This window comes from Sphaerodactylus townsendi, linkage group LG09 (genome assembly GCF_021028975.2).
Source record: "Sphaerodactylus townsendi isolate TG3544 linkage group LG09, MPM_Stown_v2.3, whole genome shotgun sequence".
NCBI classification, from domain to species: Eukaryota; Metazoa; Chordata; class Lepidosauria; order Squamata; family Sphaerodactylidae; genus Sphaerodactylus; species Sphaerodactylus townsendi.
In genome coordinates this window covers 50,225,801-50,246,600 of record NC_059433.1, presented here as the reverse complement: position 1 = coordinate 50,246,600, position 20,800 = coordinate 50,225,801, and the positions used below count along the sequence as shown (strand labels likewise).

General features: G+C 40.1%; 1 protein-coding gene across 1 annotated transcript in view; it reads right to left on the bottom strand.

Annotated features, from left to right (window-relative positions):
• DSG4 (desmoglein 4) overlaps positions 1–20,486 on the bottom strand; it is a 45,761-nt gene extending 25,275 nt beyond the window's left edge. Inside the window, exons 1-3 of the mRNA XM_048508332.1 lie at positions 20,304–20,486; positions 4,545–4,580; positions 1,056–1,184 (exon numbers count right to left, since the gene is read on the bottom strand). Of these exons, the coding sequence (XP_048364289.1) occupies positions 1,056–1,184; positions 4,545–4,580; positions 20,304–20,351 (213 nt within the window). The 5' untranslated portion in view covers positions 20,352–20,486. The remainder of the gene's footprint in view (positions 1–1,055; positions 1,185–4,544; positions 4,581–20,303) is intronic.
• Between the last annotated feature and the right edge of the window lie 314 nt (positions 20,487–20,800).

The window sequence follows — 20,800 nt, the reverse complement described above, 5'->3', positions numbered from 1 at the left end:
CTTCAAAAGGCACATGGCGTATTACTAGATAACTAGAATGAAAGAGTAAGCAACTCCATCCACCTGACTGGGTTCCATCTTTTTCTGGTGCTATTTATGTGAATTGCTCTAGAGCTGTGCCTCTTCTTGGTTGAGGTTCTATGGATGACTCAGTTCCTATCCCATGTTCACCCCCCCCCCCCGTCATCAGGGTTGCGCATCCATGTGATCTTTTTGAAATTAGGATAGTTAACCTGTTATTTCATCAGTGACTATGTGTGCACATTTAATACTTTTCCTTTTTATGTTTCAGTCTTAGGGACTGTAGCCTCTTTTTACTGGGTCCTTTTTACTTTGGGTTTTTACTCTTTTTAAAAGAAAAATGGGAGACAGCAATATAACCATCCTGTTAGGACACAGTTATATATTTCAGAAGCAACTGATTTATTTGTCCATTTTATTATGGTAGGATATCCCATAGACAATTGTATTGTAGCAGGAATATCACCCATAAGGACAACATGCATTGGAAAATCCTTCCAGAAAAGTACTAAGAAAGCAAGATTTCTTTCAAGCAGTGGAGGCCCAGCCAAAAACCTCAGTTGCTATAACATAGCACTTTCAATGCATTTTCAATGCACTTTGAAGCTGGATTTTACTGTGCAGAATAGCAAAATCTACTTGCAAACAATTGTGAAAGTGGATTGAAAGTGCATTATTCTGCATGTGTGAAAGAGCCCAGAGAGGGACAATGCTTGCCCTGGAAGCCTTGCTTTTTGATTCTGAGTAGATGGGGCTGATTGTGGTTGTTTAGCAGAGATGGAAAGGCACTCTGCATGTGTTTAATTACACTTTTCTCTATTGCCACCTTGTTTTTTTTCAGAACTCAGCCCAAGCAAAGAAAGATTTCAGTTCTAAAGCTTGTCACAATCAGAGACCTTGCTTAATTTTAATGTATGTGTAATAGAATATTAAACAAAACAAAATGCCAACCCTTGCAGTTCTGGAAGTCGCTTTTATTTGTTTAGCAATTTCTAATGGTTGAACAACATTGTTTTAATTCTCTTGAAACTTACCTTAGCAATGGGATTTCTCTTTGAATTGTCTTCACCTTCCCTGATGGCAGCAGCAAACTTAACCCATTCTCGTTTTTGCCTCCGAAACGTTTTCCACCTTGCTACACCATTTTCATCCCATTCTTTTACCTGAAGCCAAAAACATGCCAGAGTTACTCTAACTGTCCTGAATTCTGGAAAAAAAAATCTCCATCAAAGCTATTGGCTGAACTCTTATGACATCACAGGATGTTAACAATCAGTTAACTCCTGTGAGGAAAAAGACAGTCATGAAATGCTGTGAACTAAGGCTGCTCCTTCATAGACTTAAAAGAGGCATTTGATTCCGTTGACAGGGGCCTCTTGTGGACTAAACTGATGAAACTTGGAATGGACCCCCAGGCTCCTCATGTCAATAATGTCACTGCATAAAAACCCTACCTGTCAAAATAGGATCAATCCTTTAGGCCACTTAACCCCCAACATCATTGTCTCCCGGGGAGTCAAGCAAGGTTGTGTGTTAGCCCCTGTTCTGTTTAATCTCTTCCTGAATGATCTTGCCTTGACCCTGAATAGCATAAATTTTCATTGTCCTCATTTGGATAATGTTCTGGTCCCAATGCCAATGATGCAGTTCTGCTGTCCCACTCAAGGATCGACCTCAAGAATTTACTCCTTATATGTAACAACTACTGCATATCTAATCGGCTTTCAATAAATCCATTAAATTTCAAGGTGATGGTTTTTTCAAACGCTCATAGTCCTATGGCCTGGTCTATTCAGAGCTCAGTTATTGAGCAAGTTAGATCCTGCAGATACTTAGGGGTTGTCTTCCAACATAAGCCAGGCTGGGCTAAACATAGAGACAAGGCCCTGAAGGGTAGCAAATGTGCCTCTGCTGCTGTTCTGATTTTTTTTACCCTTAATGGCGGCAGATTCATCCCGGCGAAAGTATTCAACACGAAAGTGGTTCAACATCTAATGTATGGGGTTCCTATATGGATCCATGCATGGAAATCCAAGCTTGAACAGTTGCAGTCCAGCTTCCTATATAAAATCTTTGAAGTTCCACACTGTGTCCCCTACACAGTCCTTTGCCTTGAGACAGAACAGCACCTCCTGGAAACCTGGGCGTGGGTCACCATTTTCAAACTTTGGGTGTGCCTCTGTTTCCAACTCCCACAGCTTGGTCCAACTAGTGATACAGGAACTCCAGACCTCTGACTCATGGCTACTAATCGAGGCTCAGATCTCCTCATTGGGCCTTGCCTGGGACTTCTTGCTCATGCTTACTGCCAATGAGGTTTATCTTCAATGAAAAAACAAATTATTTGAGCAGGAATATCAATATCTTTTGAACAAGGCACAGAGTTCCTTTCACCATTGAACTTTGAGATTATTTCCCGAAAGCTCTGTGTTGCTCATTATCTGAACCAGCTTCCTAATCATAAACTCCGATGGGTATTCTCAAGAGCAAGGTGCAATTCCTTTCCATTGTCTTTACTTCCAGGCTGGTTCTTAAACATCCCTTGGCATGATCGACACTGTTCTTTCTGCCTTACTTTTACTGACTCCCTTTAACACATCTTGCTTTCCTGCCCTAAGTATTACAGCTTTAGGCCAGACTTCTCTGCCTTAACCTTGGTTGGATTCTCGGATCTTCCTATCAATGCAACCTTGGTTGGATTCTCAGATCTTCCTATTTCTCTGCTCAACAGTCCCGAGGCTGAAATAATGGAAATCATAGCCAAATTTTTGCAGTGCATTTTGAATTAGGTTCCCTTGGCTTCTGTTCATATAACTTTTACTGTTATCTACTGGATTTCCTCTTTTTTGTCCTTATGTTGCATATGCCTAATAAAGGTCTTTGAATCTGAACCAAGGCTGCTATTGCGAGGGAAATGAACGGCTTAGTTGGGCTGTGTAAAGATGAGAGATGGTATACTGAAGCAAGACTGAAGAACAGGGATTTAGAGGAACTAAGGAAACTGAAGGTTTGGGGTGTCATTTTTGGTATTTTTCAAGTTTGGCTGTAAAAAAACTCAGCAGCATACTAACAGGAAATGGCACCTGGGGCACCCCTGAAATTGTGCCCCCCCAAATTTTGGCAGGAGAAGCAGCAGGGGGGAGAGAAACAGCAGGGAGGGGGTGAAGAAGTGGGAGCAGGTGGGAGAGTAACATCAAGCAGTGGGGGACATGGGTAAGTGGGAGAGAAGTGGTAAGCAGCAGGGGTGGACCTAGGTGAGTGCGAGAGAAATGGTGGGCAGGTGGGAGAGCAGCAACAAGCGGCAGAGGGTGGACAAGTGGGACAGAAGCAGTGAGTGGGAGTGAAGTGGCAAGCAGTGAGGGACCCAGGAGAGTGGGAGGAGAAGCAGTGGGTGGGAGAGCAGTGGTAAGTGTTGAGGGGGGTCCTGGATGAGCAGGACAGAAGTGGCAAGTGCTTGCCGCTTCTCTCCCACTTACCCGTGTTCCCCACTGCTTGATGTTACTCTCCCACCTGCTCCCACTTCTTCACCCCCTCTCTGCTGTTTCTCTCTCCCCTGATGCTTCTCCTGCCAAAATTTTTTTGGGGGGCAGGCAAGTGGGAGATAAGTGGCAGGCAGGTCAGCAGTGGCAAGTGGTGGGGTAGCTTCCTCTCAGACTCTCTCAGTCCCCAGCCCACTTCCTCATACTGGCCTGCAGGGAGGAGAGAGTAGAATGCACATCCTGCAGCCTGCCTGATTTTCTTGCTGGATTGTCACTGGCCTGCCTGCACACGCTTGGATTCTTTCAATCACTGACCAGCAGAAGCCTTTCTCACCCGAATTCTGATGCTTCTCTCCCATTGGCCAGTGACTGTCCAGGACTGGCTGAGGTGACTGGCCAAGGCAGGCCAGTGGCAATTCAGCAAGAAAAGCGGGCTGGTCAAATGTGTGGGTGGGAGGTGGCCAAATGTGCACCCTTGACCTCCACACATGGTGCCTGGATCGTGAGAACCGCTCTGCCCCCCCAAGATCAACCCTGAAAACAATAGACATTTTTTAAAAAGCTGGACCCCCCCCCATACAGACTTTTTTGGCTTTTTTTAAAAAAAATGCCAGTATTTTAAAGCCGACTCCCAAAAATTCCAAGCCACAGAGCTGAATACAGGGATCAGCTGAGACAACCTGTGCATGGCTGCCAAGCTCTGCTGGCTGCCAAGTCCATGCAGGGGCTTCAAAGGTAGCAAGGAAGAAATGAGTGCAGGGATCAGTAACCCCTGCATTCAGCTTTGAACCCCCCCCCATTTTAAATGGTGGTGGGGCTGAAGCACCCCCAAAATGCTGGCTTTTGGGGGGGGGGGCATTTTCAGTTTGACTTTTTGTAGATGCACAGCCCTATTGGAGGCTATGGAGCCAAGCAGGCATAGATAGAAGGAGGGACTTCACCCCCAATCTATGTACGCACGTTTTCAATTCATTTATAACATGAAAGCTTTGAAAAATACCCCAAGGAATAGCAGAATGAATTACATTTCAGCAATTAAATTACCTCAACATGAAAGCCACTACTGAACTCCAGGAGAACCTGTGAATGGAACAAGAAGAACATAATAAGTACAATTTCTGGTAAATGTTCATTGATAAGGTGCTTCATATGCAAAAACAACAAAAAACCCTCCAAAACTCCACTTTACATGCACTTTAGAAATAAACTCCAGGTCTCCCACTCTAGCAGGAGATGTCTTGGCAACTTTTTTTTTTACATGCTGGCAAGAGGAATTAGGGAAGGAGATAAAATGTGCTGATATAACATCAGTCAGAGCTTTATTACAGTCAAAGACCAGCAAATTACAGTCCGGGACCGACAAATTCTATACAGCAAATTGCAGTCGAGGGTCAACAAATTCTATACACACTCTCAACCTTAATTCCCTGTGTAATTGTAAAATATATAAATACCCTAAAATCAACACTGAGGGGCCTAATTTGTTCTTCACTTGTCCCATACATACAGTAACTTCGCGTTAAAAATACATTCAGTCCATAACTTAGCTTAAAATAAATCCAATCTATAAATCGGCATTAAAAAATAAATCCAATCCATAACTTTAACGCTTAAAAATAAGTCCAATCCATAGCTTAGCATTAAAATATATTCAATCTATAACTTAGCTGCTAAAATGAATTCATTCCATAACTTTAGCACATTAAAATGAGTCAATTAAGTTAAAAATTATTCCATATAGGCTTACCTACTCATTGTCTTCTTTCGGCCTGTTTGCACTCTCCATTTACTCAATCCTAGATTAAAAATAGTAATAATATTTATTAATAATTAATAATGATTATGGAGCCATATATATATATATATATATGTATCTCTAATACAATATCAGTTGCCTACCTCACTGGTCATGGCGCTTCTTTATAACAAATGTACAGAATTTTAAGGCAAAACCAATCTAGACCAGTTTGGATTTTGTCTCTCCAGGAGCTTCCTATATACATACATTTTCTGGATAGCCCCTGAAGTTATTTAATATTGGGTCTAGTATTTTGGCTCTTATTTCTCTAAAGTGAGGGCAGCTGGAGGAGGATGTGGGCCTTGTAGTGTCCATTTCTTTCTTAAAATTACAGGAACAGATCCCTCCTTTCTTTAGGTATTCTTCTTTATATCTCCTCTAGGATCGCAGATCGGGAGCGCATGCACATCCTCACCAGGGTAAACGCCTCCTTCTTGAGTGTATGTATTTCAATGTTAGATGCTACTATGGAGCTGGTGACTGTATGTATCTACTTTAGAGATGTCCTCTAGCGGTGTAAAATCCGGATAACTTGTTTCCAGATCTTGCTTGTCTAGCAATATCTTGTACCCTTTGCTTGAGAGTGCTTTTTTGCTGTAAATATGGGTTGAGATTTTAAATCAGGGGAAGCGATAAACCCATCCTCGTTGCCTCTCATTGACTTCCCTAATCCATCTGGTTGAAAAGAGTCACCGACAATAAGTGGCCATAATCCTTTTTGATTACTTCATTATGTGCCTCTCAAACCATAGATAGGCTGTTTGCAGGAAGACTTCTGTCTTCTATCCTTATTAATCCGCTTCTAGCCCTTAAAAAAGGCATTGGCAATAATTCTGGAGGTACTTTGGCAAAATAGCTCTTAAGAATTCTTTCATTTTGAGTTCTCTCCTAAGGTCTTTATATTTATTATGCATTTCGATTTGAGTATACTCCATATATAAGTTGTGGAATGATTTTAACCTGAGTACAACTTTAATGTTTGCAGGAACATAAAAGCTCCCTTTTGAACAAAAGAATTTTTCGCGACAGCGTGCATAGTTCTTTTTTCAGTCCTTTCTGTTATTAATTTTAAATGCTTTCATTGTTGGATCCGAAGATTGTATACTACCATTCCAAAACATTTAAAGATGTTTACTTGTTCAATTTTATTAGTCTTTTATGTTCCAAGTTCTCTTTTTAGTTTTTACCTGCCTAAATTTCCATAATTCTCCTTGTTTTGGTAACACCCTTAAGGACCAATAGTTCTTCCTTTTCACAGTAATTCTCAGTGAAGTCTCCGGAGAGCTCTTCTAAGTCCCACTGCTGTTCTGGACAGGGAGGAACAACATCATCTGCATACAAGAGTATCAGCCCAGACAAGTTGTGGAGGCCAACTTAGCGGATGGCTATCAATATTTTTCAGTTGTTTTGTGATTCCACGGCGAAAAGTTGAATAGAAGTGGGAGCCTTACTAAGCATCCCCTGCCTGACACCCCTGTGTATGTTGGGATTGGCCTTCAGTGAGGATGCCCTTAGGGATTGCATCGAATTTTTTCTATTTTTGTTTGGTTATGCAGGAGCCAACGTATCAAAAAAAAGTAAAGCCTCTTATCTATGCTAGATACCCTCTAATTCCCTGCCAAAGCTTGTGTCTGGAGATGGAATCAAAAGCGGATCTCTCAGATCAATGAATGCGGTAAATAGAGATGTTGGACCACTCTATGCGGCATATTTTTCAACTCAAATGTTATATAATTAGTGATCGCTCAGTAAGTGGAAGGCGTCCCCTCTCTGGAAGGCCATTGTATTTGTGCTTTATATCTATTAGGATCTTCTCTTTCCAGCCAGTCATTTATTTTCTCTAGCAGATGTCTCTTGAATATAACCCCACTTAATAATGCTAAGGAGGCCAATTGGCCTGTAGTTTTTGGGATCTTTTTTATCACCTTTTTTGTGTAGGGGAGCAGTAATCGCTGACTCCTAATCTTTGGGGATCCGGGTCCCGTTCTGTCAACAGAGTATAAATACGCCACAGAAATTGAAGAGCCTTGGCACCAATCAACAAGTTCCCTTTCATGGACCCTTCTGTTGTAATCTGCTCTAAGCTTAGGGCTTCTTTCCCCTGCTTTTCAAGCCTGTTAATATGGTCTTTTATTTCCTTTGTACCAACTTTGCAGGCCATGTCTGAATGTTTGTTAAAGAAGATCCCTACGCAATGGGTGGCCTCCTTTCATAGTCACTACATAGCCTCCGGAAGAACCCAATCCACTTATTGTGGTGGTACATATACATTTCAAGTTAGCTCTATGTCCTTTTGCTTCCGCTTTTTTGGATGAGCTCTGTGAACAGAGATTGATTTTTCTGCTTAGTCGCTTGTATCAGATCTTCCCATATTTTTCTCGTATATTGATTTTTTTTCTTAGCAAGTGTTTGTTTATACTTTGTTTTGTGATCTAGGAGTGCTAGCCGGGCTTCCGTTCTTTTGTCGGGTGAGCTGTTCCTTAGCTGTGATATAACATCTGATAAAAACCAGAAATGATGCCACTGAGATGTTCTTAGGAACAGAAGTCTTAACAGTAGTCCATCAACATCTCATAGGGGCTATACCATTGATGGTGAACCTTTTCAAGACAGAGTGCCCAAATTGCAACCCAAAACCCACTTATTTATAGCAGCAAAAAAGTGCCAACACGGCAATTTAACCTAAACACTGAGGTTTTGTTTAGAAAAAACAGTTGGCTCCAAGGCTTCCGTTACTCGGGAGTAAGGTCAGTGGCTTTGCTTTGAAGCAATCATGCAACTCTTCCAATGGGTGAATCTATGCCAATAAAGGTTTGCTGAAAAATCAATGGGTGAATCATGACCCTAGGAGGGTTTACTCAGAAGCAAGCCCCATTGCCAGCAACCGAGCTTACTCCCAGGTAAAGGATTGTGCTTTAGTTCTTCGCATGAAAATCAGTGGGGTTTAACAGTGCTTAACAGGGGTACCTACACTGCTTCCCCAAAACTAGGTCTTAGGTTTAATACTAATAATCAAGCCCAGTGGCTCAGGCCAGCCTAGATGTGTGTGTGTGTGTGTGTGTGTGTGTGTGTGTGTGTGTGTGTGTGTGTGTGTGTGTGTGTGTGTGTGTGGGGTGACTCTGCGCATGCCCACAGAGAGGGCTCTGCATGCCACGTCTGGCACCCATGCCATAGGTTCGCCACCACTGGGCTATAGTTTGGAGACCTCTGCTCTAGAACAATGCTATGATTTTAGTTCACCATAGAGTGTGAATCCCAGAATGTCCCATAATTTTATTTCAATTTTTTTTACCAGAAGTGATGTGTCACTGTACCAACATGAGATTGGTGTGCCAGTCCCCACCCTCAATAGATCTCAAGGCTTTCCAGCAACAATATTTACCTCACTAATAGTCTGAATGTCTTCATATAAATTAGTGATGGCACCCACTGATGTGCTTGCTTTTACATCTTCAGAATAAAATCCAAATGGGCTTGAATGGAACAGAAAAAAACTGGGAGTTTCTACTTGTTCCCTAGTAGCATTAAACTGAAGTTATCCTGGGCAGGCATCACACAACAATGTGCTCTCAGTGTGGCCATGTACACAAATGTTTCCCTCTACATCTGATTGTGGAAACACATCTGTTTCCCTTGAAATTAGATGGCATCACTTCTGCAATAGAGGGGAAGAAAACCAACAGCAAAGAGCCCGTCCTGGTTTTCTTGAGTTTACTCAACTCCATTGGTAATAATAAACAAGTTGGTAACCATAAATGAGGATGCTTAGTTTGGAACTTTCCAATGTTTTGTGATACCTCCTAATATTTTATAATTTACCCTAGGTTTCATGGCATCCAGTTTCTGACTGGATTTCCTTAGCAGACATTTTGTGATGGTGCCAACTTAAAATTCCAAAAATCTTCAAAGAATCAATAAGGTTGGATACTCTGAGATAGAAAAGATATACAGTTGATGGGGTCAGATCCTGTCCCAGACTGCTATCATATAAGCCCATACCAACAGCAGCATATTTTCTTTCTCAGACGACTTTCCTCCCTGCCCTCTGGCTTAAAAATACAACTTCATGCAACTTTCATTAACAAGACTCATGCCGTTTCTTAGAAATGTGACTTCCTCACATTTAGTAGATTAAATGAATAGTCTAAAAAAACTGTCTCTATTCATCATTCAGTCAAGAGAATGCATGTCCACTGAACCCTTGATTCTACTTTATATGTGTGTTGAGTAATTCTCACGTTAAATTCATTGCATATAAAGCTGAAGATGTGATTTAAACCCCATATGTATTCAGGTACTGGTCCCTGGTTTCATCAATCAAGAGAAGGTATGTTGGCTCTTTCTTACAAATGGATGTACCCTCAAACATGTAGTATGAATGCGCATTCACTGTAATACATGAACAGGGCTGTTGTCCATCCTTATAACCATGAATATAAAATACAGATCAATTGACAATTCTGCTGTAACATAACTTACTGTACTATAACATCGGATGAGAAATAAAGTTTTCTCATTAACCCCCCCCCTCCCCACGATGTTTTGCTATTTATAACTGGTTGTAATTTTGACTTCAAAATTAAAAATCTTCAGCCCAAGGAATGGTAGCAAGGGAAATAATTGCAAATCCAAGAATGTAAATATTGGATAGAAATAAAATCATGCCTTGATAACTACAAAAGCTTCAGCCAGAGGTGCATGCATCCAGTAAAATTAAAAACAAAACAATGCTAAGAGAAACAAATTTACAACTAATGGTCTAACATGCTTTTTAAGGAAAAGTTTATTCAGATTCCACAATATAGATTTTCTTCTTTGGCAAAGACTAGAGGGGAAAAAAAGGGTAATGTGAATTTTTGCTGAAAGCATCATTTTATTTTGCTACTTCACCGAACAGTGCTCCACACTCTTAAGGAATAGAAATGTGCTTTAAAAACAAACAAACTGAGGTTCTGAGGCTGCTAAACAGTAGTAAAGATGTCTAGGTTTGTGTGTTTTCAATGAACCAGTAGACGAATAGAGACTAGACTGTAATAATACTGTTTCAGACAAATGATCTAGTCTTGCTCCCATTGAACTCAGTCATAATTTTGCCTAGAATTCAAAAGCACGCATGTGCGCGTACACACACACACACACAGACACAGAGACAGAGAGGGAGACAGAGAGAGATTGAGATACTCCACTTTCTGATTGCAGGTCTCTACTTGACTGACAAGCCTCTCCCAAACTACTTTTTGGGAACAGCCTCAAAGATACCATAAGGAGGTATCAGTGTGTGCTTGTAGAAGCTTGTTGTTTAATATTTTAAACTTGGTTTCTATGTTTATATGAACAAAACTTGCTGGCGAATAGGTTAACATTTTCATGATAGCCTTATTATGCATTTAATTCTGTAGTCAATGGAAAGTTGGTAGTGTACTATTAGATATCATCTATCTGAAATATGAACCAATTAGAACTAAATGTTACAAAATTTAACTTAATTCAATAATATCCATAAAACTGTAGCATGTATTTGCAGCAAAAGGAGTTATTTCCAATGAAAAATGCATATTGAGGCAAACTGAATGTGACTAAATATGTCCTCATTTACATGCCTTTTCCACACAAATTCTTTATAACATATTTTTCTGCAAATGCAACATTTTTTCTTTTAGTTCCACATGTTTTTTCCTCCATTTGGTTCCAGAAACATTTTCTCTTCATTTTTCCTCCACTATTTCCCAAACACTTTTATTGTGATTTTTTTTGTCTATTTCCTTGGCAGCTTCCCTTGAGCATGCAGTCATGTAGAAAAAAAATAATGCACTTGGAAGCTTCATACAGTTGAAGCTCTGTTGATGGGAGATATGTTTATTGTGTATTTTTGAGCACATAAATATCCTGAAAATATTAATTTATTAATTTATAAAATTGATATTCTGCCTTTCTGCCCTCAAAAGGGCCACCAAGACTGCTAACAATTTAACACATATAATAAAATCACATTTTAAATACATTAGAAGCCCTCCCCCCCAACACATATCATTAAAACATGTAAAACAAGTTAAAGTAAGTACAAAACCAGCAAATAGAATTTGCTCGTGGGTTTTCAAGGCTGTGTGGCCATGATCTGGTAGTTTTTGCTCCTGACATTTCACTCACATCTATGGCTGGCATCTTCAGGGGCGTGAAACACATCTCACCGTGACATGCCTCTGAAGATGCCAGCCATAGGTGCGGGCAAAATGTTAGCAGTAAAAACTACCAGACCATGGCCACAAAGCCTGGAAATCTGACAACCACCAGTTAATTCCAGCAGTGAAAGCCTCCAACAACATATTGAACACACAGAAAGAACTGGCAGAATTGCTCCTTGTCCAGGCTGTCTGCTGTTTGACCCAAGAATGTTCTGTAAGGATCTGAAAATCCTTGTAAACAAAACACACCACAATACAACACAGGATTCTGCTGATGGGTGAGAATCTGGTCAAACAGCCATCTTCCTCTTCCTCCGTTGACAGCTTGCATCAGTCAGAAGATTATCAGGAATGAACTTTCTGAATACAGTTTAAACTTTTTAATAAAATACTTGAAAGGGGATCCTAGCATTCAAGCTGTTTGAAATGTTCAAGAAGAAGTAAGTGTTGCAAATGTGTACGCAGCTTTTCTTGGTTCAGTGATTCTTTTAGGGGGTGTGAAAAGTGGGCTTGCTGTCACACCTCCAGTGTGAAGCAGTTTGGATTTAGCAGGAAAGTAATACATAATGTGGCATCAATATAATCTCATTTATTTATTTAGGAGATCATTATGCCACATCTCCAGAGTGCAGCTTGAGGTAGCTTGTAATTAAAGTAATAGATTATCAAAAAACAAGCCATTAAAACAATAGTCTTGAATCTGGAGGCACTGTTTTTCTGAAGATTTGCATAAACTCTTGATAATAGTACTGTTGCCCCAACATTCACTCTTTTTTCCTCTGAGTAGCAAGAAAACAGCTCTATTCATTGCCCTACTGAAATTAATGGCCCCAGGTAACTTTTGTTTCTTGTGGACAGGATTGCTTGGGTTACTAAAGACAACAGGAAAAACTACACCCAAGCACTGGGTTGTGGGTCAAGTAAGTATATACAAGTATGCAAAAATAGACCTACACAATTAGAAAGATGTTCACAAGGGATAGTATAGCTGGCAATTTATGTTAGTTATCAGTCTGCTAAAGCCTTACATTAAAATTGTGTATATGCCAGCTTTAACATCTACTACCACTGAAGAAATCTATTTAAACAGGCAAATTTTATTAGACACAAAATAACAAAGGAAGGGCTACTTTGCCCATAAAGATGGGTGCGCACTACATTCAGCAAGCGTGTGTTTATTTAAAGTCTGCATTGGGTTTTGTCTTGTCATCCCGTGAGAAACTCCTGAGGTGTACTTTCTATTCTCTGTTATTTTGGCTCAAGTTCAGTGGATGGTTTCAACTTATACAACACTTTCTGTTTCAAGATTCATTACTACTGGGTTTGCTTTCAAAACAATATTCTGATACAGTCCACTGATTCATTTTAGATAAGAGCTGAGACTTGTCTTTTCAAACACATGTAATGTTAAAGCTTGCTGACTTTGTTATCAGCTCTACAAATCCTTAATGTTCTGATGCTTAAATACTTTCCTCAGTTTTCAAAGGCTGTTTGCAATGATGTGCCAAAATCTAATCAGGCTGAAATCAGGGTGTGGTGGTGGGAACTATTTAAGTGAAAGCCATTTCTCCTGTAGCTGCTATAGGCTGAGGGGAGTCACATGGACAGGCTATGGAAGCAGATGTGAAACTGGCAAGCTCCTGTGTGACACATATTTCAAATGTACATGAATGCCAATCTGCAGTTTCAGCTTGACTTCTTCATTACAACTTTTAGAGCTTTCTTTCATTTGGTGGCTGCTATTAGATGGTCACACATTTCTGCCCTCCTTTGAGAAAATGTGAAGGCCTGGAAAAAAAAACTGGGGAAAAATCAGGCAAAAAAGTTTCTCCCATTTTTTTCTGAAGTTCTTTCAGTTTTTCCACTGGAAGAACCAAACACCTATGAAATATTTGCTTTTTTAGAATGAGTAAAATGCTTTTGGGAGCAAGTTTTTTTGGACTGCAAATGCCTTGTATGAAAACATCCAAAGATTTCCTCCATTTTTTCAATAAAAAGTTTGAAGAATATTTTTTTTTTGGGGGGGGGGATCTCTTGTTAAATATAGTCTATTTTTTGGAGTGACAAACTTATCTTACAAGCATTTCACTCATTCTGAATGTGTGTGTATGTATGTGTGTGTGTGTAAAGTGCTGTCAAGTTGCAGTAGATTCCATAAAGTTTTCAGGGCAAGTGGTTAAGAAAACATGGTTAAGAAAACATGCAAGGTTTTCCTTGGTAGTCTCTCATCCGAGTACTAATCCAATTTAGCTTCTAAGATCTGATGAGATTGGGCTGTGCTATGCCATTCCATATCCCCATTCCAAAGGAACAGCATAAAAAAAAAGTCAGAGGAGTTTCTCAATTCCAGCAGGAAAATTATGAAATGTTGGGAAGCATTGAATAATTTTAACAGACATATACATAATCATTTTCAAGAAAAAATGTGGTTCAAGTATAAAATAATTTTGGCAACAATTAATATAATATAATGGGCTTAATGATACTGGCTATTGTGGGTTTTCCAGGGCTGTGTGGCCATGGTCTGGTAGTTTCTACTCCTAACATTTCATCTGCATCTAGGGCTGGCATCTTTGGATGCCTCTGAAGATGCCAGCCATAGGTGCAGGCAAAACATTAGGAGCAAAAACTACTAGACCATGGCCACACAGCTCAGAAAACCCACAACAACCTGTGAGAGCAGCAGTGGCGTAGTGGTTAACAGCAGGTGCACTCTAATCTGGAGAACCGGGTTTGATTCCCCACTCTACCAGTTGAGCTGTGGAGGCTTACCTGGGGAATTAGATTAGTCTGTGCACTTCAACACTGGGTGATCTTGGGCTAGTCACAAGGCCAACTGGGTGACCTTGGGCTAGTCACAATTCCTTAGAGCTCTCTCAGCCCCATGCACCTCACAGGGTGTCTGTTGTGGGGAGGGGGAAGGGAAAGGAGATTGTAAACTCCTTTGAGGCCCTTTCCCCACTTCAAAAGTGAAAGTGGAGGGGACCCCTGCTCCGTGTTCCGCACGCGGTTTCAAAAAGGTGTACTTCTGACCAGGATCCAAAATGACGCGCGCTGAGGGGTGGGAGGAGCGGCAGAATCAGGGTGACTGCGTTGTCGCTGCATTGTCACTGCTGGTGTAGTGGGGAGTGCTGCAGGATCCCGGGGTATTTGCCGTGGGGAGCGCACATCTAATGGTGTGGAATGGGAATTGACCTGAGTTTCCTACAGAAGAAAAAAGGGGGATATAAATCCAAACTCTTCTTCTTCATTTTGGGTCTTCCGGGCTGTGTGGCTGTGGTCTGGCAGATCTTGTTCCTAACATTTTGCCTGCATCTGTGGCTGGCATCTTCAGAGGTGTATCATAGAGAGATACACGACCAGTTGAGTCTGTCTGTGAAAGCCTTCGACAATGTCACAACAACCTGTTGATGCTGTGAAAGCCTTTGATAATATGTGTTTAATTATGATTGTTAAAGATTTTGGGGGTTTCAGTGTTGTAAAGTTTACTATCCAAACATGCTACCTTTTCTACCTTCAAGTTTTATTTTTTCCTACCTCTTGGATGGCAAAAATTAAGGCTACATGTTCTATAACTGCAGTTTGCAAGTCTTTCTCAACTAATGGGTAATATTCATTTTTTCTTATAGTAAATGAAGATATTTATATTTTCAAATTCCATAAATGTGGAAAACAGTACAATTTTATATGTTAAGTGCATGATGCATTTTATTTTTGTTTTGAAGAAGCTTAGAATTGATAAGAAAGTAAATATTGCAGATATTTTCTGAAAATAGTGGAAAAATTATTCCCCACCTACCTATGACTTCAAACTTTCCAGAAATTTTACATTTCTCTATCCCTGAAAATGAGATACAGAAAAAGCTATAGAGAATGGGAATGAGATGTACTGTGTGTTGACCCTTACCTTGATAACAGGTTATTTGAATAGTCTGTGTTTTAAGTCCAGGAAATAAATTCTGCTACCTCAAATCATTTTAGTGGGCTTGCCATACCACTGTCAATAAGAGTGGCAGTAAGCAGTAAGTTTATACAAAATGGGGACTTTGAGAGAGGAAGGTAGATGCACCACAGAGCAGTGATTGTTAATTCACTTCAGAGCTTTAATGTGCACATTATATTTTCCTGCTTGTAAAGATTTCTCATTCCATTATATGAAGGAATGCAAGCTCACCAACATAAGCATTCTTTTGTTTGTGCTGCTGACAATCCATTGTTAAAGTGACTGGGTTTACTGTCCTTACAGGAGTTCCATGAACACACTCAAGCATATAGGCAACTTGAGACTAGGGTGTCAATATGGAGTTCTAAGGGAAGAAGGTAACGTGTGTGTTAAGTGCCATCAAATCACTCTGACTTAGGGTGACTCTATGAATTAATGGGAAGGCATAAAAATTGAAATGACAGAATGAGATCCATTGGCAAAGATCCCGAACAATATGTATTTCAATAGTTATAGGTTAGTCTAGTTTAGTCAAGGAGGGAATAGTGTGCAAATCTGAACCAAAATCCTCAAATTCCGAACAGTTATTTTACAGTTTCTCAGCTGCATCTGAGAATAGCTTTAGTTCCTTCGGTTTACAGGACTGGTTTGCAATTTCTACTTCAAAGCTATTTTACAAACATGAATTAATTAACCATTATCAGAGTGCCAGACAGTATGTGCTATTATGGAAAACTCCCTGCTCCACCTACTTGCATCCAAATGACAGAACATGCCCTTAATTCCTGATTTATTCTCTTTCCCACAGCTGTTCATTTTAGGGATTGAGAATGTCCTCTTTCAAGTAAAGCCCTAGTACTACTGTGAACAGGGCTGAGCATTCAAGCATATTTCATTATTAGTCATCCATGTGACATTTTAGCATATAATTGTGTCAGCACTATGGGCTGTGCATTTCATCCCTGAGCCAAAACTCCTACTGAGCTTGATAGGATCTTTTTTATTAAATTGACTTTTAGAATTCTGTAACTCCTGTTGTCAAAATCCTATTAGATGGCGTCACAAAGCCTAAACACTATTATATAGTTAGTATTCCCACTGAAATCAACCACAACTCAGTGTGACATGTTTGTTTTTAAATGTGTTTATGATCAGAGCCTTTGCTTTGCTCCACAGATACACAAAATTGTTTTTCATTCTTTATTTTGTGATGCTTGAACTTGATGCCTACATATTCTCACTTTGGTATTGGTGGTGCAGGCATGTGGAAGCAGGCATCTGCACATATATGCGATAGACTATCTGGATATCTATCTGGACATGGATCTTCCTTTTAAACTGTAATATTCATTGGAATCCAACTCAATAAGCTAGATACATCTTTTGATGATGATGAAGGTTTCCATGCCACACTTTCCCCCTACCATTAAGGAGGCTCAAAGTGGCTTACAATTCCTCTCCTTATAACAGACACCTTGTTAGGTAGAAAGAGCTGAAAGAATTCTGAAAGAATGGCCCAAAGTCACCCAGCGGGCTTCATGTGTAAGAGTGAGGAAACAAACTCAGTTCACCAGATTGGAGTCCACTGCTCATGTGGAGGAGTAGGGAATCAAACCTGGTACTACAGCTTCTAACCATTACATAATGCTGGCTTCAGCACGGTTGGGGATGTTTATTCTCCTTTACAATCTTAAATTGAATGCACATCTAGTTGCACATAAATAGAACTGCATCAAATCCTCTATGTTATTCCTATACTGGACTATTTGTTCCCATGAAGAAGTTCAACTTGGAATTGACTTCTTGGAATTGACCCTCTAGATTCATTGTCAGAATAATTACTTCATTTACACAGTGTATGGGGCTGAATGCTTTATGAGCTGAATATGAGCCAAATACTTCATTCTGAAAAATAAATTCAGCATCAATTTTCAGAGTTATTAATTTTTTTGTTTGTTTAAGCTGGATTTTAAATTAGGTACTACTCTTACTGTACATTTTTTTCCTAATATCCAGCTGGTACATTTCCATTTGTAATTTAAACCAATTATTTTGAGTCCTATCCTCTGCTGCCAATAGGAATAGCTCCCTGCCTTATTCCATGAGACATCCTTTCAAATACTTAAAGAGAGCAATCATGTCCCCCTTCAACCTCCAGACGGAATATTCCCAAGTCACTCGGCCTTTCCCCATAGGGCTTGGTCGCAGGCCCCTGATCATCCTCATTGATCTCTTCTGTAACTGCTCTATTCTGTCCACATCCTTTTTTAAGTGAGGCCTCAAAATGGCATACAGTACTCCAGGTACAGCCTGACCACTGTAGTGTATAGTAGGACAACGCCCCTTGAGTTTTGGATATCCTGCCTCTGGTGATGTACCAAAAGACTGCATTAGCCTTTTTTGCCACTGCATCACACAGACTGCTCAGATTTAGCTTACAGTCCACCCCAAGACCTTGTTCACACACACTGCTACCCAGATTTGTATCCCCCTGCGATATGCACATGTCTCATTTTTGTTACCCAGATATAGAACTCTACACTTATCCCTGTTGAATTGCATCTTGTTCATACTCCCCATCTTTTACAGGGTGTTCAGATCTCATTTAATTCTATCTCTCTCTTCTGGGGTAGCTACTCCTCCCAATTTGGTGTCATCTGCAAATTTAATGAATCATCCCTCCACCCCCTCATCCAGATCATTTATAAAAAATATTGAAAAGTACTCAGTCCAAAAGTGACCCCTGTGGCAACCCACAGGATTCTTCTCTCCAGACAGATGAAATGCCATTGACAACTAGTTTCCTATCTACCTACATATCCTAGTGTCCAGTCTGCCGTCCTCTAGTTTATCCAACAGAACATCATGGAGAACTATCAAAAGCTTTACTGAAATCCAGGTAACCAATGATGACAGCATTCCCACAATCCAGTAAGCTCATCACTCAATTAAAGAAGGAAATGAAGTTGGTCTGGCAGGACCTGTGGGAAACAAATCCCTGTTCACTTCCCTGTATCACCAAGTTGTTCTCAAACATTGATCCCTTTGAAATCTGCTCCATCTCTGGGACAGAAGGCAGATGGATTGGCCTGTAGTTTCCTCAGTTATCCTTCCTCCCTTTTTTGAAGGTTGCATGTAGCAATGCAGTCAGAAAAAAAAGACTGGGAAAAAAGTATCCATTTGGATTCCAAAGGTCTTTAAATTTATATCTTGATTTGGGATCATTTGATATGTACCATGGATCAGAATGATTAAAACAGTAGAAAAAACAATATCAGATTTAGCTCTTTGGAAGTTGTTATATGATGCCATTGGCCTTTTATTTTAACAAACAGAAGAAAAAGTTAGGAAGGATGATGAGATTATACACACACACACACACACACACACACACACACACACACACACACACACACACACACACAGAGAGAGAGAGAGAGAGAGAGAGAGAGAGAGAGAGAGAGAGAATCCCATGCAATTATTCCAGTTCAGATCCATTGAAATCAACTGGCTTAAACTGGAGTAACTCTGCATAGGTTTGCACGGTACGGAATCTATAAACGAGTCTCAGCAAAGTTGGGATTATAATAAGGCAGGTGGCAAAAAAATGCTGTATAAAACAAATTATTTTCATAAAGCGAGCCAGTACATGTGTTGCAAGCACAGTCCAAACATGTAATTCAGTTTTTTTGCAATGAGGATTTTTGAATCAGGCAGGTGTGGAGAATCAGGCCAGGTGTACTGCCTCCCTCCCAAACAGAGACCATCATTTACCTCAAATAAAGCTGCTGGCTCTGAATAAACTTCCACGGAGACAGATTTTTTAATTAATTTGCGTGACCATGGAATGTTGAAGAGACAATTACCAGTTCAAATACAGACCATGATAAACAAATAACATCCTTGTTTGTTTCAATTGGTAGCAGAATATTCCATAACAGTAAGAAAATGTGCATTTCCCTTCTTCCTGTGAGCACAGTCCTGGAGTTGGAAGGGGTATTATAGGCCATGATATAGCCTATCCCTTAATCCAAGTTTCTGACAATTCCTTTGTTCCTCTGACAGCTTTTCTTGGTGATAACCATGCATGCTTTTTATTTTTATTTATTTATATCCCACTTTTTCCCCTTGTGGGACTCCTAGGGGCTTGTTGCATCATTCTCCACTCCATTTCCTTTTCCTTACAACAACCTTGTGAGGTAGGTTGTGATGGGCCCAAAGTCACCTGACGCGCTTGTATGGCAGAGCAGGAATTCAAATCCAGTTCTCCGAGATCCTAGTGCAACACTCTAACCACTATACCATACACCATGTGCTCTGTGCCAAAGATCTAACAATCTATTTTAGATCCATTCAAGTGTTTGCACATTCCCACTGGATTATTTAGACTAGAGAAGTTCATCTTCATTGTCTGTTCTTTGCTGAACTGCATCAGGTCCCAATTACGGCAACATAAAATAAACTACACAACATGTCCACAGCCCACCTGCTCTTCTACAATGATTTTGAGAATCTGTCTGAAGCATGATCACAAGATTTCATTCAGCCTTTCCACTTTAGGGTAAATCAGTGGACCAGTTTGATTATGATAAAATATCAGGAAACAAAATATCAGTCAAACAAAATATCCGTCAAACAAAAATCTCAGTTAATAAGTATGAACACATTCAATGAAGGTAGCATTTTTGAGTCCTCCCCCTATTGATCTGAGAGAAGATTCATTTACAGTACACAGTTTTTAAGAATTGCCAATACATCAATTCAAACTGCCCAAGAAACCAGCATCGGCGTAAGCACGAGAGAACATCAAATGGAATTGTCATAGCCTCAGCTCAAAAAGAATTATAGGCTTGAAAACATTAATTTAAAATTGTCCTTACCATTAAAATGAACAGCACAGCACCAGTTCTATAAGGAAACCAATCCATTGCATCTGAGATCTGTTACGTCCAAGATGGGGCCTAATAACACACTGGTGGTACCCTTCTCCCCTGACGGGCAGTGCCTGTGAAAAGACACCCCGTAGATGTTCTTTAACTCAAGCTTTAGATGTTGCCTCTGACTTCCTCAGTAGGGAGCATAGAAGATGCTGTATAACAGAGTGTGCTTCCCCGCCCAAACTTCTGGGCAGGTCTCACCTGAAATACTTGACAACATCATTATTGCTCCAAGGGAAAAGCTTCAGACACACCTTGATAGTTATTGCAATGAAACACTTCGTCGGGCATCAAAGAGAACAAGTTAGGGAGAGAATTTACTGGGAAACTATCAAATGAAATCGAAATTGTGCACCGGACCAAAAGTTAACATTGTAATTTGATATCATGATTTTCAATAGAGGTGGAAGTCTTCTTGTTTCCTAACTTAAGAAGATATT